The sequence below is a fragment of the Orbicella franksi genome, chromosome 6 (assembly GCF_964199315.1).
Source record: "Orbicella franksi chromosome 6, jaOrbFran1.1, whole genome shotgun sequence".
Classification (NCBI taxonomy): Eukaryota; Metazoa; Cnidaria; class Anthozoa; order Scleractinia; family Merulinidae; genus Orbicella; species Orbicella franksi.
This window is the reverse complement of record NC_138150.1, coordinates 12,292,206-12,319,554: the sequence shown is the minus strand read 5'-3', so window position 1 is coordinate 12,319,554 and position 27,349 is coordinate 12,292,206. Positions and strand designations below refer to the sequence as shown.

The 27,349-nt window shown below is 40.6% G+C and overlaps 4 protein-coding genes and 1 pseudogene across 6 annotated transcripts in view; 4 read left to right on the top strand and 1 right to left on the bottom strand.

Moving 5' to 3' along the window:
- The window catches only part of LOC145489642 (4-aminobutyrate aminotransferase, mitochondrial-like), a 129,110-nt gene that overhangs the window by 45,949 nt on the left and 55,812 nt on the right, over window positions 1–27,349 (top strand). For all 3 annotated transcript variants that reach the window (XM_081468667.1, XM_081468665.1, XM_081468666.1), the window contains 2 exons: window positions 8,452–8,544; window positions 20,912–20,974. In XM_081468667.1, the coding sequence (XP_081324793.1) occupies window positions 8,452–8,544; window positions 20,912–20,974 (156 nt within the window). The remainder of the gene's footprint in view (window positions 1–8,451; window positions 8,545–20,911; window positions 20,975–27,349) is intronic.
- Window positions 8,554–12,247, top strand: LOC145489307 (uncharacterized; the record flags this gene model as incomplete). The annotated part of the gene is made up of 1 exon (XM_081468265.1): window positions 8,554–12,247. A coding segment is annotated over exon 1 (1,350 nt), but the record flags the coding sequence as incomplete, so codon positions are not given.
- Window positions 16,935–18,561, top strand: LOC145489691 (protein CFDP2-like). Its single transcript, XM_081468730.1, has one exon. The coding sequence runs from the start codon at window positions 18,019–18,021 to the stop codon at window positions 18,556–18,558; it is 540 nt and encodes a 179-aa protein (XP_081324856.1). The 5' UTR covers window positions 16,935–18,018; the 3' UTR covers window positions 18,559–18,561.
- On the top strand, window positions 18,644–20,892 carry LOC145489697 (uncharacterized). Its single transcript, XM_081468736.1, has one exon. It carries the CDS (start codon window positions 18,644–18,646, stop codon window positions 19,100–19,102), a length of 459 nt encoding a protein of 152 aa, XP_081324862.1. The 3' UTR covers window positions 19,103–20,892.
- LOC145489682 (uncharacterized) lies at window positions 20,981–24,338 on the bottom strand (annotated as a pseudogene).

Below are 27,349 nucleotides of genomic sequence, written 5' to 3'. Positions count from 1 at the left end.
TTGTTGTGGGTAATATATATCTTCTTTTGGTTTTATCGAAGCGTTGGATTCAAACGGAATAATAAATACGCTAAAAAAGGTATTACGTCAGCCATGGAATGCGTTGAAGTTGCAGCTTTCACTTTCGATACGTGACAAATAAGATCGTGTTTACTTTGCAAGTTTATTTCGCCAGAAGCGATGGTCATTAATTTATTTGCAATTTTGCGAGTATTTCTCGTGGTGTTAAGCAAATGATGGAAATTCTTTGGCTGTTTCATCACAGCGAGGTCATAAATCGGAACGAAAATTAAATATTTGCAAGCCAAGCAAAGAACTTGTCAGAACACGCAAGGATTATGTCATTGGTAGGGAAATAACCACCATACTAAAGATAGCCGTCGATAACGCAACTCTTGAATTATGTGACTCGTGTGACTTCTTTGCTAGCCCTTTTCTCAAGGGAAAATACAATTTAAAAATTTAATCGTGAGTTTCAAGAAAGAAAGCTGTTGTTAATTTAACTCATCTCAGGTCCTGACTTTCGCGGGAAAAAATTAAAAACCTATCGCTCGTCAAAAAACATTTTTTCACCAGAAATTTAGCTCGAAACATATACATATTTATCTTCGTTTGAATCGTCGATGAAATGACCTTTTCCGGATATTTTTTCCTTCGGGGTCAACAAAAACCTCAGATTACAAAATCACGCCGAACCCACACGTTGCAAAAAAAATCTCTTCAAAACCCTGACTTCGAAGCGATATATCACTTTAGCGTTAATAGCTACCACACATCGGCAGACGGTAAATCTATTCCTTAACAATCCAGCTTTATCGTGTTAAAATTTCAGCGAAATCGAACAAAACCAGAATTAATTCGAATTTTTTTTTGTGACCTCACTTCCCAGACTTGAGATAACAAGGGCAGCCACGGTCGCCCATAGCAACCGAAAAACACGAACATAACAAAGGCGACGTTTCGGCCAAAAAACTCCAGAATTATCGCCTGAGAGCTTAAACGTGAATGGGAATATCTTTTTCGAACTTTTTTCAACAGATTTAGACGAAAGAATGGCCTCGGCGGGCTACATAAAAGACCAAGAGAAAAAACAGAACAGGAGAGCATAACAAGCCGATAATATTTCACGGCGTGGCTTCGGCACGAAAACGAAACTACAGCTTACTTCCGGATAAATTCACCCTTAGAAGCCAGCAACTGGTCCCAAATTACTTTCTGTATCCTTACAAATGTCCTGACTTCCACCTCCGAAAGATTTTGCCCCAACTTTGAGCAAATAAACATTTCGTCGACGGCGACCGCCATTACGGTGGCTCGCATACTAAATTAGCTAATGTGACAAAATTCTCCCGAGGTGGGGATATGAGGAAAAGAGCTGAAAAATGGCCTGTAATTGGCTAATGATGAGATCATCCCACTGTCCAAATTTGGTGAGAATCGAAAGTAACGCCAATTGTCTGTCACGTTTTCAATCTACTGTCGGGATAGAGTTTAGTGTTCGTATCTTCATGCCCATACATATCCCGAGGAAATTTCCAAATTAAGACCATTACGTCATGGGAGACAACGGCTACGACTGATAGTGCAATAATAGAATTTTTGTTGATCAAGTGATGTGATGTCTACAGTAAGAAAAGAATCATCAAGGACTGCTTTGGAATGTGCATTGTATTGCAACTGTAGCGCTACCAAAACAGTTAAATTTTAAAAGCGCGGTTATAAGATCTAACAGATCTTCTTGTTCGAAATGAAGGAGACCTTGCTAATTCAGGAGTTACAGCCAGCATTGAATGTCAATGTCAGCAGTGAAAAGCTTTTACTTTATTAGGAAACCTTTTCCATTGTGTCACTGTACAGACAGTTTCCGTTTAAAACGTCTTAAATTTCTACTGTAGGTGTTTTCTGTCTAGGTTCCAGACCCCCATTGATACAGCTTTTCAAAAAGTTTTAACAGTTATACTTTTCAAAATGTATGTTGACTAGCATACGAAACATCAAGTTCATAAAATGCATGTTTTTAAAATGTTTATCACGACTGTTTGTGTTATATTTTTAATGAAGCTACGATGGCCAAAGGCCAAGAGTTTATATGAAGCATCTATTCTTATTTTTTAGATCTATGTACATGTATATATTCAAAGCTGATTTCTCCCATGGACAGTTCAGTAGATTTTTTCTTTGCGATGATATTTAGCATAAGCACGAATTGGTGTTACTCATTTTGATTTACCAACATGCCAGTCAATTATTTTTATATTTTATATAGTTATCAAAACTTTTTTTAGCAAAGATAATTACAGTCGAACCTCGATTATCCATACCTCGATTATCCGGTTTTCTTGATTATCCAGGCTTTTTCTCTAGTCCCAATTTTGTCATGAATATTTATTAGTCATGATCAAGATCTGTAGCAATATTCTTTTTAAAATTATAGCATTGAAAGGTGCAGTCAAAAGCAAGTTTTTTGTTTTAAAGAGCAAAAGCAGTGCTCGCATGCATCGTAATTAAAGAAGAACACTCAAATGAGTTCTGAGTCGCTCAGAGTTGAGTGTTTCAAGATGTACAGTAGACTGTATTGTTTTCCAAGCAATTTGTAAAAGTGTTGTTTCACGATTAAATGTTGCTTTATTTAAACAGCTTTGTTCTTCATTAATATTCATATTTGTGATTATCTGGGCCCTCCATTATCCGGACTATTTTGTCTAGTCCCAACGAGTCCGGGTAATCGAGGTTCAACTGGAACAACAAGAATCTTTCATTTGATAACCTTACAAAGCTATGCACTTTTTTACCACTTCTCACACCTGTTTGTAATTTGCTTTTTATATGATCATATAGTCATGTACATGTAGTTATCCTTCATTTTCACAGTTACCAAACTGATAAGTGGCTGCAAATTACATTGATTCCTTAGAAAGGTCAGTCAGTGTAAACTGATCTGAGAATTGAGGGTTGCTGCTCATGATCCTTCTGTGTCAAAGTTAATTGTCCTCTTCATAGTCATTTTCTCCTTTTTAGCGATACTCTTTTTGACGAATGGAGTTGAAAATGTTCACTCAGTCGTTTTTGTTGTTTCTCCATTTTTCTAAATTAGTATAAATAACGTAAACTTTAAGGAGGCATTAACGGAGAGTTGACTTTGTGGGCTAGTGTTCTGTTCCATTCTGTGATTAATAAAAAGTTAGAGGCTGCCATTAGAGAGTGCTGTTTGATCTCCCTTTAGCTTCAAAGTTTTAACCTCACATTACCATTACTTCAAAAGACCATATTTATTTGATTGAATGCACTCCTGGCATTTATTCAGGGAAGGAACTTAATTGAGGGTTGGTTGCTCTTTTTTTAAAAAAACAGTAATATTTATAATTGATGAGATGCATAATAGTGTTGACCAAAAAATTTAGCCACTTCTACATGTAACTGAAAAATATAATTGTAATCCAGGAAAATATCTTTCCAAGGCTGGTTTAGACTGAGGTGTACTGTACTTTCTTTTTAGCTTGAGTTCTCAAAAAATTCAGTCTGAAGATGTTTTGATTAAGTGCAGCAAGTGGTGCTTATTCTAGGGTGGGGCTCTTAGATATATTTGCTTTTATATGTGGTGGCTATGAAAAGAGAAGGTCACTCCAAAAAAAAACATATATATTTGTCAATGCTAATAAAAACCTTGCACTATGGTCAAACACTCACTGAAGTTTCGGCCTCAAAAGTGCAGGTTTTCCGTATGAAATTCATCCCTGAAGAAACCCAAAATTCGAACATCGTTGCTGCCATTTTGAACAGCACTCAGCAGCCAGGGCACGTTTCTGTGACATTAATCCATCTGCAAGATTTTGTTCGAATAGCTTCCAAAGAGCCTTTTAACTACCACTCTGGGTTATGGCTGCTCTTGAGCCATATTATTTTGAGCCAAACATGCTCCAAACTCCAAAATGATAGCATTGAAGATAGTGAAGTGGATAATCGCTCAGGAAAAAGAAAGATTTTGCTGACCTTGTGAACCTTACCTTACCCTAGAACTTCGTAATCGATTTGCCATTTTAGAAACTACAGATGATGATCACAACATCAATAGCAAGTGGACCCAATTCAACAAAGCCTATAACAACACAGGGCAGAAGGTACTGGGTAGAAAAAGGAAAAGTAGCAAACCATGGATTAGCTCTGAGTCTTGGGCGAAGATTGAGGAACGGAAAAAAACTTAAGGGTAAAGCGGGAAATGCCGAGTCTGAAAGAATCCAACAACAACTACGTGCAAAACACAGGAGTAAAGACAAGGAGGTGAAGAAGAATTTGAGATCTGATAAAGACAGTGGCTTAACAGCCTTAGCATCTAGTTGTATCTGGTGTTGGCCAGATGACGCACAGAATGCAGCGGATATGGGGAACATGAGGGCTCTATATGACATAACAAAGACCGTTTGCAATGAGAGACCCTGTGTGAACAACGCTATCAATGACAAGGACGGTAGAACCATCACAGACGACTCTAGCAGGCTTGCTAGATTGAAAGAACATTTCAAAGAGATCCTCAAGAGACCACCACTGGTGAACCCAATTGTGATAACTGCTGACGAAGTTCCCGAGATCGGGAGATAAACACTGGACCAGTCAGCAAAGAAGAAGTCAAGAATGTGATAAGTTCCCTAAAAAATTGGAAAAGTAGCTGGCATCCATAACATTGTTGCAGAGTTGTTGAAAGCAGACATCATGGCAGCTACACAGAAATTGTATGAGGTCATTCAGATGATCTGGGAAAACAAAGCGATATCATACGAATGGTTGAGGGGTCTTATTGTTAAGTTACCAAGGAAGGGTAATTTAAGAGAATGCACAAACTAGTGAGGTATAACGCTTCTTGTCATAACTAGTTAAGTGTTGGATAAGACCCTCGTTGAGCGCTTGAGGAACGGAGCTGATAAGAGGCTAAGAGCAGAGCAAGCAGGATTCTGACAAGGAAGAAGCACCACAGAACAAATATTCATCTTGGGCAATATTATCGAGCAGTCATGTGAGTGGCAGGTCCTCCTAATTGTTAATTTCATTGACTTAGAGAAAGCCTTTGACTTGTTGCACCGACCCAGCCTCTGGGACATCAGGACGTATGGCATACCAGAAAATATCATAAGAGTAGTCCAGCTTCTATACCAAGATAGCAAGTGTGCAGTGTGGTTTAAAGTTGAAACGGGTGTCAAACAAGGGTGTGTGATGTCTGGGTTCCTGTTCCTCCTTGCCATTGACTGGATAATGTGCGAGACAACCAAGCAAGCCAACACCGGAATAAGATGGAGGTTCATGGACCAACTAGAAGTTGCTGACTTTGCCAATGATATTGCTCTGATCTCCACCACCCAACATCAGGTGCAAAGGAAGACAGACAAGCTCACAGAAGCTGCCCAGAGAGTAGGTTTAAACATCAGTAAGACCGAAACCCAAGTCACGAGGCTGAACTGCAAGAACACAGAGCCACTCAAGTTCCAAAATTGCAACACCATCAAAGAAACCAAGGATTTCACCTATCTAGGAGCTGTTGTAAGCACAGAGGGAGGTTGTGACACAGATATGGATAATAAGTTGGGTAAGGCCAAAGCAGCGTTCAGAATGCTAAGGAGAATATGGAGCTCGAAGCAGTACAATAGGAGGACCAAGATCAGGCTATTTAACACCTCAGTCAAGCCAGTCCTATTGTATGGAAGTGAGACATGGAAGACCAATGTCCAAGACAATAGAAAGGTAGACTCCTTCCAATACCAGTGCCTCAAAAGAAGCCTGGGCATATTCTGGTCTTACATAGTATCAACTGATGAGCTTCACGAAAGAGCAGGATGTATGAAGATGAGTATGGAAGTACAGAAAAGGAGATGGGGGTTTTTAGGACACGTTCTTAGGATGCCCAGAGAGCATCACTGTGCCACAGCACTCACCTGGACACCTACCGGCGAAAGGAAAGTCGGCCACCCCAAAACAACCTGGCGCCGTAATGTGGAGAAAGAGAGGGCAATGGCAGGCTGGAAGTCCTGGGAAGAAGCGAGAGCTCTGGCTAAGAACAGGAGCAAGTCAAAGAGGAGTAGTGTGGCCTTATGCACAACAGAGCATGAAGAAGATAGGTGAGGTGAGGGCTGAACTTGTGAAGGATGCCAAGCCAGTTGCATGTTTTTCTCCTTCCTACTAATTTCGGGTCGGACGGAGTGATGTCACATAAACACGGCCTGGCTGCCAAGACAGTTTCAAAATGGCAGCTTCCGAAGTCGCTTCTTTTGAGACCAATTTCTTCAGGATAGCTGGCACTTCAGAGGCTGAGACTTCGGTGAGTGGAAAAGCTGAATGGTTACTTGTTACAGGCGAAGACAAAAAAAGTAAGCTTTTTGGAATGACCTTCTCCTTTAAGGTTACTGTAGAAATCCACTGCCAAATCAAATGAGCAATGCAACCATAATGCTAGATCAAGTAGACAGGATACATTTTCACAAGTTTCCGTCAATTTTACGAATGAAATTCAATCTGCCTCGATCTGGTCCGATTCGACCCTTATTGACACTTATTTTTTGTAATTTATACGTGTTTGCTTACTCTCGGAAAGTGTGCATTATATGATAGTTTTTAATTGGTTCGTTGTAATCCCTAGATTTTCCCTATGCTGTGGTTTCATTTAGTTTTTTGGGACTTCAGTATTTACAACCCTTTATCAAAGGGGTGTCCTAAAACAGATTGTCACACAGTTTCAAATTCCATGTCATTTACACAGCTCTGTATTTAAGAAAATTTTAAGCTTAAATCTGTGGCTTGTTGCTTTAATTATTTCATGGAATGAAATGATTCTGATATCAGAGGAATCGAAAACCAGTAAGTGAGAATAAATTCTGGGTAATTTCCATATTGCTTCAAAGTGTAGACTATGCAAAAAAGATCCCTGGCAATGGTGTTTATCATGTCACAGTTTGTGAAGGATATACTGTAAGCCCCTTGTGATTGATATACACTGTATATTTTGTGGTGGTTAAAGTTTAAAACAGCATGCTGACAATTTTCTTAACTCAGGACACCTCTGAAGGTGACTGGAGGCCTCCCCTTAAAATACTACTTTATTGTTATTATATTATTATTATATTATGGTAACCTTAAGGTAACCTTACTCCAAACCTTTGCGGGGCCACTTTTGCCAAATTTTCTTTATTTCAACCAAATTGAAGTTCATTATTTAAGGTAACATTTTCCAAAAAAAATGAAAATAAAATATTAAAATGCACACAAGTTTTTGGGAAAAAGAGGTTTTTGAATAAATGTTAATAAACCATCAAGGTGTCATAATCCCCAAAAAGCTTGGACTCCTTAGCGACCTTTTTGTGGCAAATGGCTTAATCTGGAGATCATATATCAAATACTTTCAATTTAAGATTTCATGTCTGTCAAATGTGACTCCTTGTAATCATGCTTTGGCAATTGGTTCTCTGTTTCTTTTTGTTTAGTTGCACATTGCTTTCCTTCTGTTTTGTGCATTATTGTTGAATACTGGCATAAAACATGTGCAACTAAAACATGACTGTAACACTTTCGCTTTCCCACCAAGCTCAAGTTTGCATACTGTCATTGCTGGGGGTTTTGTTATTTCATTGGCTGGTGACTTTTTGTGTTGACATCTCCCTCTGAGAAGGGGTGACATGTTTAGAAATCTTTAGAAGGCGAAAACTTGCACTCGTGTTTTGAGAGAATCCCTCCTCTTTAGATGAATTAATAGGGTATGTAGAAACGACAGTTTTCCTTAAAATTTGGCCAGAACATTATTTTACTGATAGATAAGGAACAAAAGTGTGTTGGCAAATTTTTTTGTTATGAATACTTTTCTTGTGGCAGCCTCTAACACAACATGTTACGCCAATTTTTCAATAGTAGAAATGGACAGATCTATAAAAAGATAACCAGTAGAAATAAAAGAAAATGCTGACACACTTTGAGAGATTGATGCTTTGTGATTAACATTGCATAGTTATTTTGCATGAACAACTGCATTTGATACCTAATTAATCTGCCAGAATTTCAGTCGTCAATTTGCTGTTTAGGGCTTCTGCTGTCTTAAGAAAGCAATCTGCGAAACGGAATATAATAATTTTATTGAATTCTACTTTTCATAACTCTTCTAGTGATGTATAGTTTTTGGGGGGGGTCCTTGAAAACAGTATGCATGCAAATATTTTTCTGGAGGACACCCATGAAGGTTTGGAGTAACCTTAAGGAATATGAATAGTGAATCTGGTGAAATTAAAGAACAGCTCTATAAACATAAAGTCAGGTATCTCAAAATCCTTGTTTTCCTTTTCATAAAGGATGTTCTCTTACCATCTTGAAAAGGAGGTGTGAAATTATTTTTTGAAGGGTTTCATTGTAGAGGGGCTTAATAAAGGGAGCATTTTAATACAGGTACAGCAAATTTTTAACAAATTAATTTTTCTTGAACAGGTGGCTCCACCAGGACTGCGAGAGGTAACGACAATGGCCTGTGGGACATGCTCAGTGGAGAATGCATTCAAACTGGCTTTTATGAGTTACAAGGTTGGTTAATTATAGAAGTATTGGTTAAACTGTCAAATGATGTTATGATGAGCCAGATAGATTTGCATCTTTTCATCTCTCATAATACTCTTGAGCCACTTGGACGCTACCACAAAACCCCTCGCATTATCCAAATGTATCTTCATATATCTCCCACCTGGCAATGAACTGTTCCAAACACTTGGTGACACCCTTAGTGGTCTGGTCAGTTAGTAACTCTAAATGGACTGCTCTTGTCAGACTGCATGGAACAGTAGTAGATATGTAGTAGTAGATTTCCTGTTTTGGCAATTCTGAAGGAATCACATGAGCCACAACAGACTCTGACTGTTTGCCAAAAGGTCTGATTTTCCAGCACATTGTCAAAGTCATCTTGCATTTCCACTGCTTCAGCAAACGCCTCCATGGTACACTTAGCTTCTGCTTCTGTACAGTCTCTTTCTCTCTTGGCCACTCCTGGATTAGACAGTAACTCTTGTCCTGGGTTGTGGCTGAAGGCAACATGTCCCTATTTAAAGAAATCTTTGCAGTCAATTTTGCAGACATCTGTTAGTCATGAACTGTTTGTAAGTACCTCCTCTTTAATCCAATGAAGTGTGACTATACTATCACTCCATCCATGGTCTGCCGTCATCTGGTACCCATCAAGTGCTGTTCTTACACTGCCCACTAGATTAGCAGCCATGTGTACTGACACAAGCTCTATCCTCAGAATTGTGAGGTTCTTCTTTGCCAATCTTTGTTGCTATCAAACCCTTGCTCACCCTGGAGGCTCGAGTAATCACTGTGTAAACTGCCGCTGATATACCAGAACTACTTGTGTCACCAAATTCCTGTGAAAGGACTTCTTTGACCAGCTCCTTGAACCTCGAGAGGCTCCTCAGTGAGGTTTCTCGAAAACTTTACCCACTCTTGTCCAATTCTGTCAGGCAACTTCACATCCCATGGTAGATGTTTCTCACACACTTCATGATACAGAAGCTTTCCAACTAGCATTATAGGTGAGCCTACACCAAGCAGAATGCCAGTTAGAATGGCAACTGAACCAGACCAAAGAGAGCTCAGGTAAATCTCAAGACTTCAATTCAATAGTGGAAGGGTCCTTGTTCTTGATCTAGTGGAATCGTAATGCATCCCTGTCCTCAGACTGATTCGTACTAGTCTGAAGGCTTGGCTGATGTTGGCTGTTAAGCCGACCAGCTTTAGGTGATTATGCACAAGTACATTCCGTGACAGGTTCTGCAAGGAAGGTCCAGTCTCTAAACACTGACTTGGACTAGCTGATGCATCAAACACAATTCTAAGTTTTGACGTTACAGCTGTTTCCTTTTTCACAGGTTTATGCGGGATGTTAAATAATCTCTTGTTCAGCTTGTCTACAACTCTCACAACCATCCCTTAGTTTGCTGCGCTTGACAGCAACCCTGAATCGTGCCAGCCTTACTCAGTTCAGTGCAACTACTTAACAAATTCGCCATACACAACGTTTTTTTTTCTGGTTTGTTTCTGGTCTATCTTCAAGTCCCAAGACATTTAAACTTGCTTGTAGTCTGCTGCTGATGTTTTCGTGAACTAAACATTAGAAAGGGCTGCTTCTCTACCTGAGGACATCATAACCCACCCTAGTGAGCTCAGCAAAAGGCATAAATGGTTGACTGATTCTAGGTTTTGTCTCAGTTTTGATTCTTGAGCACTCGCCCACCCCAAGTATTAGATGAATGGTTGATTCACTTTTCTTGTCGTTGTTGTCCAGAGTACCCCTTCCAGGTGACAATGTTAGTTTATCAGTTCTTCATAATTTGGATTCCGGACTGAGTGAAACAGCTGATCTTTACTTTCATTTCAAACTTTCAATCAACACTTGCAACCTTTGCTGTATAGTTTTGGACCTTCTGAATTGTTGAACAAAGCATCATCTCAATCTGTCTGTGTTTGATGTGTCTTGGATGCTTGTTAAGCCATTCAACCAGAGCTGCCGCAGCACATGAACTACCAGCTCCTGTGTCCAGTGGAGCTCTACATTTTATGTCATCAACCACTACCACTGGGTAGATAAAAGATCCCTGATGATCACTGTAATATATTCGTAACTGGAAGTTGTGTTAAGCTGTTGTATTACCCAAGATGCTTAGAGAATAAAGTTGTTGTGTTGAGCAAGCCTCGTTAACTTGTGTTGTTATGTCACCGAGCCATACTTTTGCTAGTATGTTTCATTTTGGCAACGAGGATGGGATACTCTACATGCACGAAGACACATGAGAAATCCAGTGAAGTTTTGATTTTCTCTGTGTGAGGAAAAAGGTTTGTTTTCGATCGAGGCAACTTGATCAAAGTTTGAGCACATGCTATCAAAATGGCGGGAATTGGATTGTTTGGTCGTGTCGGTGGGTTCAGCCCTGAGCGAGAAACTTTTCGTTCCTATGTGGAAAGAATGGAAATGTTCTTCATGGCAAATAATATCATAGAAGAAACAGGTGAGGGTAAAGAGGAAGCCAATCTTGCAGTTGCAAATAGAAAATGTGCTATCTTTCTGACTGAGATTGGACCCGAAGCATATTCTACCCTCAGCAATCTGCTGGCACCAGTGAAACCAAAAGACACTCCTTTTGGGGACATTGTCAAAGCATTGGAGAAACATTACAATCCAGCGCCATTGGAGATAGCAGAGAGTTTTCATTTTGGAACTCGCTATCAAAAACAAGACGAATCCATCAGTGACTTTATTGTGGCCTTGAAGAAGTTATCGATTCATTGTAACTATGGAGAGTTTCTCAACCGAGCTCTGAGAGACCGTTTTGTGTGCAGATTGAACAATCCCAAAATACAGAATAAACTTTTGAACACCGAGGATCTTTCTTTTGAGAAAGCGTGCCAGATTGCAAAGTCAATGGAAATGGCAGAGAAGAACACCCAAGAATTCCGTCCTGTCAGTGCAAGTGATGACAGCCAAGGCATAGTAAATAAACTGGAAACTGTAAACACTAAGGAATCCTCATGTTACCAGTGTGGTGGTAAGCATGCTGCACCTAAGTGTAAATTTAAGTCAGCAAAATGCTACAAATGTAGCAAAGTAGGTCACCTTGCATCAGTTTGTCGCAGTAAAGATGTTGAGTCTAGCATGGAAACAAAACAACCAGGAGCTAAAGGTACTGTTCATAGTGTCTTAGAATCAAACACAGAAGGTTATGATGATAATGATGAGTTAGGTATTTATTCCATGTATGCAGTTGGTACAGATAATCCTACCAACAAAAGTTATACTGTAGAAATGACCATAAATGGTTCACCATGTGCAATGGAAGTAGACACTGCAGCTGATTACTCAATAATGAGTAAGAGCACACATTCTCAGAAATTCAGTAATTTTCCACCTCATCCATCAAAAGTTGAATTGAAAACCTATACGGGTGAAACCCTTACAGTGTGTGGTGAAATGCTGTGTGATGTAGTGTACAAGGGCCATGAATATACATTGCCAATTATTGTAGCTGATTATGAGAAGAAGCCTACTTTGCTGGGAAGAAATTGGTTAAACCATATAAGGCTTGAGTGGGGTGAAATATTTAGTTTAACAAGATCCGAGTTGGAAAGTGCCAAAAGTCAACTTGATGGATTACTAGTTAAACACAGTGAGTTGTTCAAAGATAGCTATGAGGGCATGAAAGGGTTGGAAGCACACATCACCATGAAAGATGGCGCAGAGCCCATATTTATTAAGCCATGTAGGGTTCCATATGCACTAAAAGATGAAGTTGAAAAGGAGTTGGATAAGTTAGAGAAAAATGGGGTAATCGTTAAAACTGACAGATCAGACTGGGCAAGCCCAATAGTAGTTGTGCCAGAGGCTGACAAATCGGTTAGAATTTGTGGGGACTACAAAGTAACCATCAACTCAGCTGTTGAAGATGAGCAGTATCCCCTTCCCACCCAACAGGACTTGTATGCTGCCCTCTCAGGATCAAAATTTTTCAGCAAACTTGATTTGTCGCATGCATATGCTCAGCTAAGTGTTGATAAAGCAAGTCGTGAGTACCTGACAATTAGCACACACAAGGGACTCTATTCCTACACCAAATTACCATATGGGGTTAAATCAGCACCTAAAATATTCCAAGCTAAAATGGATATGATTTTGCAAGGAGTAGAAAAATGTGTGTGTAAGCAGGATGACATTCTTATTGGTGGTGTCAGTTGGCAGGAGAATATCAAAATCCTGGCTGAGGTATTGGAGAGGTTGCATAAATATAACCTGCATTTGAAGATGGCAAAGTGTGAATTTCTGAAGAGGGAAGTTGTCTATTTAGGTTTGAAGATAGATGCTGAAGGTTTGCATCCAGTTGAGGAAAAAGTGGATGCTGTAAAAAGGGCACCAGTACCACAAAACGTCAGTGAGTTGAGATCTTTTTTGGGCATGGTCCAGTACTATCACCCATTTCTACCAGGTTTAGCAACCACACTAGCACCATTACATGAGCTCCTCAAAAAGGGTGTCCAGTGGACATGGACAACAGAGTGTCAGCAAGCATACGAAGCTTGTAAACAAGGTCTCACCAGTGATGCACTGTTGGTGCATTATGATGGGGACCGTGAACTGAGACTGGCTTGTGATGCGTCCAGCTATGGAATTGGAGCAGTTATTAGCCATGTGATGGATGATGGCCAGGAGAGGCCAATAGCCTATGCTTCTCGGACACTGAGTTCATGTGAAAGGAACTATGCACAAATTGAGTGTGAAGCATTATCAATTGTTTTTGGTGTAAAAAAATTTCACCAGTTTTTGTATGGGTGTAAATTTACCCTGATCACTGATCACAAACCATTGTTGGCAATTTTCAATCCAAAATCCGCTATCCCCACACTAGCAGCAGCTCGAATACAGAGGTGGGCTCTAGTACTTTCGGCGTATGACTATGAGATTGAATACAAAAGATCTGAAGACCATGCCAACTGTGATGCTCTCTCAAGGCTACCACATGAGGACTCCACAGTGGGAAGTGAGGGTGTGGTCTACAGTGTGAGTGTAATTGATGATGATTTTCCAATCACTGCAGAAGATATAGGAAAGGCAACCCTTGTAGATCCTGTACTTGGCAAGGTACATCAATTTGTGATGTCAGGTTGGCCAGAAGGGTGTCCTGATGAGACCCTCAAACCCTATCATAATAGAAGAAATGAGCTGTCCTGTGAACAGGATTGTGTCCTTTGGGGCTCTAGGCTGATTATTCCACCAATCTTTAGAGCCAAAATGCTGAAGCAGTTGCATTGGGAACACCCTGGTATATGTGGTATGAAAGCAATTGCTTGTACATGCATGTGGTGGCCAAAAATGGATCAGGAAATCGAGGAAGCAGTGAGAGTATGTACAGTATGCCAAAATGTTAGAAATGCCCCACCCAGTGCACCCCTGATCCCATGGAAGTGGCCAACTAGACCATTTCAACGGATCCATATTGATTTCTGTCAGAAGGGTAATGATTACTTCCTTGTAGTAATTGATAGCCACTCAAAGTGGATTGAAGTGAAACATATGAGTTCTACAACTACTGAACGGACTATTGATGAGCTCCGTTTAATTTTTGCTACTCATGGTTTACCTGAAGAGGTGGTGTCTGACAGCGGACCACAGTTTACATCCATTGAATTTGCCGAATTCATGCGCAAAAACGGCATCCAGCACATGTTGGTTCCACCCTATCACCCTCAATCTAACGGAGAGGTCTGTGAGAGTTGTTAAGGAGGCTTTAGTTAAACAAGTGCTTGAGGGTAAAAAGGGCATCTCTATGAAACACAGACTTACTAATTTTCTATTTCGGTATCGCACAACCCCTCACAGTACAACTGGTGTACTGTACAACTGTACAACTTCCTTTTTTATACTTTCAACTAAATTTTGGTGCTAACTACGATGCTATGAATTGCACCACTTCATCATCAAAACATGACTTGGCTTTCATTTCTTTGTAATTCCCAGTAAAATTATGACCAGATTCAATGCAACAAACGCTACACATCCTCCTTAGCTAAACATTGATATTTCAGTGTTATAGTTAAATCAAACTTAATGAGACATCAACGTCACTCATCTAAAGTTTTAAACTAAAATCTAACCATGAAGCAACTATTACAGAAGACGCTGTCATCTGAGTAGACCTACAACAAAATTAATGCTTCATCACTCAGTAAAACACACTATGTGTAGCACTCGCATTTTCTTCCACATTTTGGACAAATTTATTTTCTGGGGTGGATCTAAGGGCGTTTCGGGTGGTTTAGTCAAACCCTCGAAATGAAATGAAAAATTGCTTAAATACGTGCCGTTTTTGATGAGAACCTTTGTGGGCAAACAGTGCTAAGGAATATTACATTTTATCTTCTGAAAAAAAAGATGAACTTAGAAAGAGCAAAAATAATGTTAATATACATTTACAAGAGTCTTTTCCTGGTTTTAAATGCCTTGCTTAGTCTAAAATCCGTTTTATTTAAGCACTTCCTTTTTTCTTGTCTGTTAGGTAAAATAACATGTGGTTCATGCTCCTGTTAAATTCTACATGGTGCCAAAAGTGACAGTTTTTCTATTGACAGATCTCACAGGTTAAGTGCTGTAGCTTTGGCCAGAAGCTCAGCTTCTTTGTTAATCAGCTATTCAGTGAGTTGTGTAATCGTTCACAAAGATTTCAACTGCCAGCGGCTTTCAAAAGCCCAAGGAAAACCACTTTTCTCAAAGGAATTAGTGTTTAATTTGAAGTCCCTCAGAGTTATGTCAAAAAGACAGCAGTAAATTAATCATTTTTTCAGACCACTAACACGCACGTCATCAGGAAGGTAAGCATTTTTGTAAATACCTAAGCATAGTCCTTGTATAAATAGCCCAAAACAGAGAGATGATTTCAAAGATATGAAACAAACAACAATCATCCCTTAAAACCCTGGAAATTACGTTTCCAAGAACCTAAATAAGTCTCCGGGAGAGGGGTGAAGTATGCCTCAGACCCCTTAGAAAGGTCCATGGCTACCTTCAGTGGACAGTTCTCCGAACCCCCCTTCACGAAATCCTGGATCTGCCCCAGATTTTGTGATTTTTCCTTGGTTGTATTTCTGCTCTAATTCCTCAGGAATGGCTAGTTGAGTATTCTAATAAGCCAATAGTTCCAAGCTATAGTTGTGAAGTTCAGCTTCATGACCAAGCAAGGCCATAATTGTCTCCAGTGGCTTGCACTTCATTTTGTCAATTAGCTGGATAGGTGACATTAACTCCTGTTTCACTTATGTTTGATACTATTGCCACTGGGATTTCGAGGATGTTTACAAGCCCAGTATGTGTTTTTCTAAGTCAATACCCTTTGAAGAACAAAAACGCAACTGTGGAATATTTCTTGTAAAATGATAAAACATGTTTTTTAGTTTGTAATTTTTATATATGTTTTCACCTTCCTCTGATATAAATCCATGCCATTCCTTATTTTTGATCGGGATCATTTGCAGTCTGGGATCATTTACAGGTCTAACCTTGGCAAGCAAGTCAAAGGGTAGAGGCCAGACTAAATTGTGGTCGCTGGCCCTCCAGTTTGGGGGTTGAGTGTACGGCTAATCCCCGCACCCCATGAAAATACTTGATTATGGAAACCGAAAAGACGATTGACGAATTCATCTGGGAGTGTCATCAGGCGACGTGTGAGCTACCCAATGATAGCTTTCTAAGCTGGAATACTGGTATTATGGCAGATGTGGGGCAAAGCCGCAAGGACCCCCACAACCTGATTAAGGTTACCGTATACCTTCAGGGGTGTCTCGCGTCCAAGCGATGTAGCGCGTCCAGTTTAAGCTGTAGATACCTAAGCCCCAATATCAAATTAAAGCTTATAGAGCTGGCTATCAAACCAAACCAAAAATTTTGAAATAAAATGAATTGCCAATTTTTTCACGGTCACCAAATGCAAGCGTCCTAATCACCTTTTGGAAGCTGTAAGTCAAAGCGAATTTTGTTTTTCGCCAATTTATATTTTTCCTCGGTTTCAGGACAAAAAGCGCTAAAAAAGCGTGTCTGCGTTTTTCCATATTCAATTGTAGTAAAAAGTTACAGAACATTTTCGAAATAGGATTAAAAAAATGTGAAGTGACCGTACAAAAATCGTTCTCGGAGAAAAAATATTTCGAAATAAACAATTCGCAGACACATTTTTGTTTTTCATATGTTAATCTAGCTACTGTCCAAATTTGAGGGCAAACAAACAAATTCCGTTTGAGTTGTAACTCTTTAAAGTGGCTGCTTCAAGTGAAAAAATTTATCCGAGAAAACAGCGCTAAGAAAAATATCTTACTTTGCAAACAAACTCCACCCACAAACGCCTTCAACTGGGTTCTCAGATCACTGAGCCAATCAGCGCTTGGAAAATTTACTACCATTAACTCGTGGTGAAATTTACGCGTGAATCTGCAAAAAAAACCTTGCGTTTCGCAATGCGCTCAAGGCGGAGAGATAATTTTTCTGCAGCTGGGTTTTTCTTGAAGCTGGTTTGGCAAAATGGGGAAGACGAAAAAGGATACGAACGTTAGAGTAGCTGGGCGACGAGAACAAACAAAAGAAAGCGCGGCAGAGCAAATGTGCATGGATAATATTACAATGGATCTCAATGAGTTGGACGATTCATCGGTATCGAACTCAACAAAAGAGTCACTGTAAACATCGCTGTTATCGCTGTCGAGTTCCCAAATTTTACACAACCTTTCTCTTCTCTTGACTCGATCTTTTTGCCCGCTTGATACGTCCGTAGCTTCATCCGCGAGGCCAACTTTCGCTTCTTCACTCATTGATGTATTTTTATTCATTCTTCGCTCTTTCGAACTGGTAAACGGAGTTTTCCGTGGTCCATGTTTACTTATAACTTAATAGAATTACATCTAACACGAAAAATGCTTGGATTAACAATGCTGATTAACTGAGTAGCCAGCCAATTCGTGGTATCAATATCGGTAATATTCCCGCAAAAGTAGTCTCGGTTGATTGCATACACGTTATAGGGCTGTCAATCAAGAGGGAACTTTTACTTCCGGCCATAACGTAAAACATCCCTTTCTCTGCCAATATTAGGTTTTTTTCAATTTTGTTTTCAGAAATTAGAGATTACTCTTCGACCATTAGTTTGAACCAAAAATCCAAATTTGAAGAAAATTGCCGATCTGAAGGTATACTGTAACCTTAAGTCACCTGGGGCTTCTCTCCTGACACCCAAAGCTACAAAACATGTTATCAGATAGGAAGGACTGCTAATGTCACCAGGGAATTCAGGAACTACAATTTGGACATGCTCGGTATGAGTGAAATACGGTGGACTGGCTTCGGAGAACTGAGAACAGCAACAGGTGAGAGTATCTTGTACTCTGGAGGAGAAGAGAAACATCAGAGGAGTGGGACTTATTCTAAAGAAGGAAGTAAGAAAAACGCTGCGGAAGTGGAACCCTGTCAACGGGAGAATCATGAGTGCACGCTTAAACTCACGCAATGCAAAACTCACTGTCATCCAAGTGTACACACCCACCAATAATGCAGATGATGATTCCAAGGAAGAATTTTATGAACAACTGCAGTGGGAGGTTGAACCAACACCCAGACATGATGCACTAATTGTGATGGTGGACTTGAATGCCAAAATTGGAGAGGGCAACGAAGGATGGGAGAAGGTGATGGGACGACATGGACTTGGAAGAATGAACGAGAACAGAGAGATGCTAGGGACGTTCTGTGGCAACAACGACTTGGTGATTGTAGGTTCTCTATTCAAGCATAGAAACATTCATAAGATTACGTGGACCTCCCCGAATGCAAGAGATCGGAATCAAATCGACCATATCATCATCAATGGTAGATACAGAGGTTCACTGATGGACACCCGAGCAATGAGAGGGGCTGATGCCAACTCAGACCATCACATGGTGATGGGAAAGGTTAGGCTGAAGCTATGCAGCACAAAGAGGAAGAGGAAGGAGAGGACCATCTTTGACATCAAGAAGCTTTGAGATCCCTGTGTCAAAGAGGTATTTCGGCTGGAAGTGAGCAACCAATTCCAGGTGTTGGAAGGATGATGCAGATGATATCGAAGAGATGTGGGGACAATTCAAGGAAGTTTACAACGAGAGTGCCAAGAAGGTGCTGGGAGAGAAGAGGAGAGTGAAGAGCGACTGGATCAGTGGGAAGACTTACAGAAAGATTGAAGAGAGACAAGGGTTAAAGGCAAAGATAGGATGTACACGGTCTGCGCGCATGAAGGAGAGAGCCGCTGCTGCATGTGCAGTGAAGGACAAGGAGGTGAAGGCCAGCGCCCGGGCAGACAAGCAGAGATGGCTGAACGATTTAGCAGAGGAAGCTGAGACAGCAGCCAGAAACAACTGCAGTGGTCACCTGTACCAGCTCACTAGAAAGATAGCTGGACAAGGAAGGAATATGACTACCATCAAAGAGTTAGAACGTCTAGTTTTATTTTTTGTAATGAGTGATACCACACTCTCGTTTTGGCTGGGGATAGCAGTTATATTTCAGGTAACATCACTTCTCCTTTTTTAGAGCAAAGAACGCTACTGTTACTGCATATCTTCTGGAATCTTCCCTAGCTCGATTCAAGAAATGTCATCTGCTGTTTTAGAACTATTGTGTGTTTGCCAGGGTTGAAATAGAGAATGGGATCATTTTGCTTCTCCTTAGCAGCTTGTTTGTTTCCTCTGCTACGAAAGAAAGTCAGCTGAAACTTTCCCATGTTAGTTACGTGTAAAACTAGTAAATTTGTGACAAAAGAAACTTCGTTATTATTGTCACAGACTCCGTGGCACTTACTGAAACCTCCAATTAATTTCGTCAGTCAATGAGGTGACTCGCTCACCGATGTGGGATATAATTTCGGTCAAGTAAAGATCTCTACCTTCAATACTTCTTGTTGAAACGCTCCTCAGTTGTATTACTCGATAGCATTGTGAATTAGTTTGACGTGGTTTTATTGTTTACACCAACTCGGCTGGCAAAAGGATTAGAACGCACTGTTCTGTGATTTGGCGTGACTATTTGATGATTACATTAGTTCTTGTTTATCGGTGAAATGAAAATTTACGTTTTGAATAACACAAAATTGTTCCTCATTGACTTTTCAGCAGATATTTAACTTTTATATTCCATTTATCTGCAGCAGTGAGTTAAAAAAATAGACATCTTTCTTATATTATCGTGGAAACAAAGGTATCTTGTTGCATACATTGGCAAGGAAAACAAAAGTATCAAATTACAAATGTTGGCGTGAAAAGTAAAATTGTCACATTTGCTACTTCTATGCATTATTGAATTTAAAATGAACAAAACTCAAGTCAGATAAAATACCACAATAAATTTAAAACCATCTTGACAAACGGTAATTGAAAGTTATTTTTGGCCAAAACACAAACATGAAACACACACACTGCTAAAAGTTGTCTTATCAAGTTTTTGTCCGCTCATATTCTGCAAAGGGGAAAAGGCCTAGTTGACTACCAAGGGAGAGAACAACAGGGGTGAGACCTGTGTGACTACTGCATCAGAGCTGTAAATTACACTCTGAAACTATCTGAGATTGTCTCACTAGTCTTCACTGTATCAGCAATAATTACCTCCTCACCACAAGCAAAGCAAGAAGATGAAAATTGTGGGGTGGACCTTGGTGTTGTCAGGGGCTAGGACCCAGTTACTCACTCTGTTTTCTTTAAATCGCTGTGATTTTAAGTGAAGTTAATAAAGGTAATATAAGTCTTTGTTACATTGAAACAACATCTACGAAGTGTGACTGCAGTTAAACTTTGGTTGTTAGTTCTCTGAGTAAGCATACACAAGTAACTTTGTATGCCTTCTTTTTCACGCTTTTTAAATGCATTTAAATCATAAACGCACAAATTGGTTTTAGTTTTGTGTTCAAATGGCTGCAATCATCCAGTCAGAAAAAAATCTGCCTCCATTTGAATGACAAGTTGCATCCCTTCAGAGATAACCTTCCCTGTTTGAACCAATATTAAGAGTATGTTTTTTGCAAAGGCAATGCTTTAGATTTTCTCTCCCTCAGCTCCCATGCCAAAAGTTAAGTGAAGGGATTGGAAATCTTATGGGGTCCTCAGGGTCAAAGGCCCAGGCATTTATTCAACTCTGAGAAATTTAAGGAAATGCACCAAAGAAAATATATGTCAAAGCAGGCATTATGCAAATCATTGTGGTCACTTTTATTTTTATAACTTTTTTTCCCAAGCCACCAAAGAGCAAGAATTGATTCATAATGTAGTATACTGAAAATCAAAATGTAAAACCTGTTAATTACTCAACTCCCCAACTGGAGCTCACCAGGATTTTCTTGTTTTTCAACAGTCCAAGCAACGCGGTGATCCTGAACCTACCATAGATGATTTAAACAGCTGCATGCAAAATCAGGTGAAATTTCTAGATTCTCTGTTTTTCACTTGCAAACTTGAGAGTATGTATCATGCTATTTGTGTGTGAGTCTTATTTGGTCTTTGACATTTGCAGCCCAGTAAGAGACAGATGGTAAATGATGTTGATTACTTAACTTTAATTTAGATTAATCAGGACTTCCTAATGCAGACTGGAGTGAGGTTTTATGGGATAACCCACCAGTAAGCCAGCTGGTTGATCTTTGGACACGAAATTGACTCCCTGCAGCAGGGGTGAGAACAAATGACATCATTGCAAAGCACGTGCATACAAGTTGGCTTAGTTTCTCGACAGTTTGCTCATTTATAGTTGTCATTGTGGATCATACAAATCAACACAAACATGGCCTGTTTCATCAGGATGCAATGATGTGCTTTTGTTGCATTATATTATTCTGTTTATGAACATGACTTTAAATCGCCTTGGCTTTGGGATGTCAACCATGGGAACTGCCTTATTTCATTTCAGTGGAACCTCATTAAAGTGCCCATGAAATGAAATTTTTGCCCACTTTTTTATCCTAAAATATTGAAGTCTATGTTCCTCTGATTCATAAATTTCGAGTTTGGACACCGAACAAGCACGAATAATTTATTTCCTGCTTCAAAGTCGGCCAATTTGAGTCAAAAATGTGCGACATTCTGTGCGTGGTCAAAATATGTAAGTTAGGACGTTGCTGTAATAAGGTGTGTAAAAACCTTGTAGCCATTGTGGCATCTGAGAGGAACGAGCAAAGGACTGGGAAGTTTAGTGTTACCAGAGGGCCTGGTTTTGTGAGCTGCAAAAACACCACTTGCATGGAAGGCCTTGTCATATGTTAGCGATGTGTTAGGAGACACTGGCCCAACTTCAAAGTGACAAATGTGTTCATGTTATGTTCTGTCCATTTTGAACAAAGTTGCTTTGGTCGTATTTTAAACATTGGAGATTCACTGCAAAGGCGATGTCTAAATAGAGATTCAGTTGTCGTACTATCAAGTCTTCACAGAAACAGGAACAAAGTGAAAGGGAGCGAAGATTCCAGTTGAAATAATATTGTCTCACATCATTGTGATTTGTGTGATTTTGCAGGCACATGATTTCTTTGCTTTCATTTAAGTGTCACTGTCAGTAAGGACCAGGCAGGGTCCACGGATCGAGGTTGGCCGATTCCCTCCAAACCTTCAGCATTTTTCCTCTATCAGATAAGATAACGGCCGGTGGTATTTTTAGTAAAATAAAATAAATTTCATAGAATTTGGACCACCCCCCTTGTTTTTGGTGCTATTTTGGCCACGTGAGACAGGAAATTTGGGTAAACTTCCACGAATGATTTTACTCTTTTCGCATTAGCCTTATTCATTTATATGAACTGTACATACTTCCCAGCCTATATACAGCTCATGTCTCCAATATAAACGAATTTGGTTAAAAATAACTTACTTTGGAGCGGTTTCAAATATCATCACTTAGAGGTTATCGTAAGTAAGAAGAATTTTGGCAATTTTCAAAGCTGGTTTTCTCTAAAGTGCGGCAGTTTATTTCCAGATCAAAACTAGTTTTTATTAGTCTGTCTTGAAGTCTTTAAAAATACGCAAACTCTCATTTGGCAAGTTAAAATCCTGTCGCGTGAGCTTTCTCGCGACTTAAACCTAATTCCTAATTTGTATAATTGTAGTTTTTCTGGGAAAAATTTCCTCTTGATTTGCGACATGTTGGAGGCGTTTATATGCTTTTTCACTATGACTAAGAGAAAAATATAACTTTTTCAGATAAGTGGCTATACTTCAACCACGTATTTTGTCATTCGGTGGGTCAAAATTCCCTCCCGTAAGCTTTCTTCAAATTTGACTAATTTGCATGTTGTCGATTTTTCCCCGGAAAACTTCGCGTATTTGTTGATATTATATACAAGCGATGATGACCCTACACCTAATGAAACAAATTTTCTTTAAGTTCTTGTTTTTGAAACTATTGTTGTTTCAATCTTGCAGACGTTGACAGTTCGCGAATCGAATTCTGTCATCTTAAAAACCACGGACATGCAAATTAGTATGCCAGACAGACTCAAGATTGTGTTTTGTAAGTTAGTGAACAGTTTTGGAGACTACCAGAGTTATTTTTTCACCACGTGTGATGGAAGGCAAACAAGTTGCCGAAATGACAGTCAATTCAGTCGAAGAGGAAATGTAATTCGAACATTAAGTAACATGGCTGTGCAAATTAGTGAGTCGAAACTTAATACACTGTTACGTAATAGATTCCTGGCTGAGAAAGCGACAAAACGTTACTAAAGCTGATCAATCTGTGTTCATTGCTGCTGAAATCTTCCTCCTATTTCTTTAAGCACAGCTTTTTTGTCGATGAAGAAAACCCGGATTGGTTTTACCCATGATAGCATTTAAGCATGGCAACAGACAGCTGGCGTTTAGCAATACGTAAAAATCCTTGCAGTTTTCATTTTACTGTGTTTACCATAGCATTCATTCAGTTTTCAGTCTTATATTGTTTACAATTTCACAAGTATGTATAAGCCCTGTTATGTAAGGGTCCCTGCACCTACCTAAAAGGCCCCAATAGAGAAGATGGAGGTAGAAGCAAAGAGATCCTCCCTACTAAAACCATGTGATGTTATTTTTGAAAACATGTGCAACTCTCAGAAAATTTTTCAATGACCTCAAAGAAAGTCTTTGTTCTTGACAGCGGTCCACTTGTCGTCAAGTGTAGCTGATTGCAGATTTCTTTCAGAGCTGCCAGTTTGAGTGAGTCAAGGTTCTTGTTCTTTACATGTTTGCAGATATTGCTAACACTCACGATAATTGGATGGCTTGGTTTACCCATATCATCCGTCACCAAACTTCTAAGGGTGTCAAAGGCCATTTCCGACTCTGCGGCCTCGATGTCTTCCTCAGGGATTTCCTCCGCATCAACACCCCTATGACGCAGCGCCGCTGTCTGATGTGAAAACAGGCTGCTGATTTGCTGCGCAGTCCTCCATTCTTTGGGCTTAAACGTGAGCTCTCCGTCTTCATTTCTGAGGGTCTTCATCTCCCTTGCTACCTGCACAGGATCGGCCTTGTTTCCAGTTCTTGCACCCTCTTCAAAATTTCTTCATCAAGAAGGTCTTGACGTTATCAGTCATTCTGGTGGGTCGTTTTGTTATCTTCAGAGCCCACCCCAATGGTCTAGGGTCATATCCTCGGACAACGCTGCCACTATCCTCACCTTGCGATGAGGTTGATGGCACATCCGGAGCAAACGTCACCCCTGTCGTAATTCCCACCCATTTCCTCCTAACGCGGTCATACATGGACTCGCAGTCCACCTCAAGACGGTGCTTGCCCGTGTCCATATGGTTGTCTGCTTCTGCTTGGGTCTTGAACGTGAGGACGCATCCAGTCTCTTGGCAAGAGTAGATCTCAGACTGGTGCCTGCCGTTCTCACCCACACTTCCCCTGTGTGTAGCTTGACCAAATGGCTTTATCACCCTTACCCCAGTATCTCCTTGAGGTGTAACTCCAAGACCACTATAGGGGATGAGGCATCCAGGGCCGATGACTTACGCTTTCCACACACGGATGCCACACTCCTCATACTGGAAATTGTTCAACACACTAATACCTGGTATCTTGCCATCTTTGTTTCTCTCCCTGGTCGTGTCCACCTCGACAACCGCTGCTCTGCACCCTTTGATACCACCATGGGATTCTAGTGCTGTTTGCATATCCTCAGCAGTTACGACGTCGTGCCTCTCGTTAACCCAGCACTTTATGTGTGCCTTCATAGCAGCAGTCTTCCTATCGCAGAAGTCCTTACCAGTCTGTGGCTCTGAGAAATCATATCGCACTGGCCTGACACCGGTTCTCACCCCTACTTCTCTAAGACTTAGCAACAGATGCCCATTGTGCTAACATCCAGCGTTATCTGACCGGAGATGGGCTGTTGTCACAACTGGATACTCCTGTTTGACTTTGTGCAGCAAGTCCTCTATGATTGAAAGAAAGGCAAAGCTATTTTGGGAGCAGTTGTTGAAAATGTGTACAAAACACTCGACTTCATGCTTGCTCTCCACTGTTGCTCTAGTGATTACTGTGCTGATATGCCAGCTTCTTCCCCTCTTGCCAAAAAAAATCACTCATCTGTTCCCTGTTTTGCACAGGCAGAAACTTCATTGCCCAATCAAGACACGAGTTCTCGTCTAGCTTCTGGAGGATATGTTGCTTGGCTTCGTCCTGGTTACTTGACCGTGGCAAGTGAGCCTTCCAAGCCTGTATGTTGCGCACACACTCTGTGTACTCAAACCTCAGCCTACCCCTCACCTCTTCTGTCATGTCCGCTTTGTCTTGCATCTCTGCCACCTCTCTCAGTACTCCTTCCAGACTCTCACAGTGCTCACATTCGTAGCAGTGTTGGTGATCACAATCGCTCCTAAACTCCCATGCACTACTGTCACTTAGTGCGTAGACCGTGCAGTGATCACCGCAATGTTCACCTCGTCCGATATGTGTCTTGAAATCATTCTTCAAGTACCTTTTTCCATCCTTTAGTAAATTCTGAGTGGCAGTCACGCTGATGCCCTGATCTGCTAAGCCCTCCAACATCAAAAATACCTGGTCAAATGCCTCTGTACCCTCTGCATTGGTGTTGTCAAGTCCCTGAAGGGATTTCTGCATAGAGGCCGAACACACCTCAATCATTCGGTAGAGAGAACGCTGGCTCACTGGCTCAAACTCTTGTTCTTTACAATAGTCCAAATATTGTCTGATGATGCATGAAGGGATGACGGTTCTAATGACCGCTGGTATGATAATCTTTTCTCCTGAGTCAAGCTTGAGAGTTTTTGTCCTGAACGCCACGTCCTGGACAAATTCTGGTCTGGAGATATATTCAATTAAATGATCCACCTTTTCGTGCACAATTCTTGTACGGAAACTAGGAATTTCGGGGAGTGGTTGGCCTTTTCCGGCTTCTGTTGCATGCTGGCGAGCTTGATCAATGCGCCATTTGGAGAGCCCAGGGATCATCTCTTGAAGCTCAGCTCTTGAAAAGTCATCTGCAAAGAGGGAAAGGATCTGTCGCTTTGTTTGCCAATGACCTGCTTGCTTATAGGCCTTGACTAAAATGTCGACAAGACCAGAGTTGGGTTCAAAACGCTTGCGCTTTCCTTGGTTGTCTCTGTTTGGATCCAAAAGTACCGCCGGTTGTAATGCCTTCCAAACCAGTTCTTCTTGGCCGGAAGTGATGACAGACAATAAGGTCGCTATAGTCTCTTTAGCTTTGCAGATGTAATATCACTGCTGGGTGTCAGAGACGTCGTCCCAGGTCGTGTTCAGGGTGGACATTACAGGGCTGTACTGGCCACCTGAGATGCTGTGGACAGCTTCGTTTAATTTCTGTCGTTTGCTGCTTTGTTCCTCCATCTCGTCAACCCATGTACTAATCTCTTCTTCTGGTATCGAGGCTTGGGACGAATGGGAATGCAAAGAGACTGTTTCTGACCCCTCACCAGTGCTTGAGACCTCTGCACACACCGTGGCTGGCATTGTGCTCTCCTTACAAACAGTAATGACAGAGAAAGTGGCGGAATCAGACTCCTTGATATCGTATCCAATCCCCAAGGTGTCTGAGTAAGGATCCTGAAGCGTAATAAAATGGAGTAGCAAATTATGAACAAGATTATTAGCAATTCTACAAAGATCTCCAATACATCTAACTGTGGAAGCTCTATATGTGTTTCCTAGCCGATGCAAAAGGGCACCCTCACATTTTTGTTCTTGTTGGTGTCTTCAAGCACTGGTCATTATTAAAGCGCGGTTGAATTTTAGTTAGGACTGGGACCAAGTTGCCATTCAGAAACCGTTCTCGACGCGTGATCGGAAAACTCGGATAAACCGCTATCTTTATAACTAGGTCCAAAGCCTCTTGGAAATCGACCACGCCTAAACGATTCAAAACGGACACCCATCGAAGAAAAGACAGGAAAACCAACAAAGATACCTTTTATTCATGTTGCCAGTTGTTATAGATATCAGGACACCTGTGGGGCGCATCAAAAAATCCTCTGATTACTTAGCTATGAATGGCCAATGTGTAGTAGCTTACCTGCTCACTCCCAGGCTTAGTAGATGTGCAGCAATGTCTAGCTTACATGCCAACAGGGGTACAATCTGCGACCCCGTGCCCTCCAAACTACAGGCAGAATCAGGAGAACTGAATGAGCAAGTCAAAGTAACATTCATATTGCCAACAGCAACATCAGCTGAATTGGATCAGTGTAAAGAATCAACTACAGCTGTCTGCAGATGATAAGATAAGGAATGGAAAATTATCCTTCCTGAAGTGTACTTCTACCAAAAATAAGAACCGCTCAATATT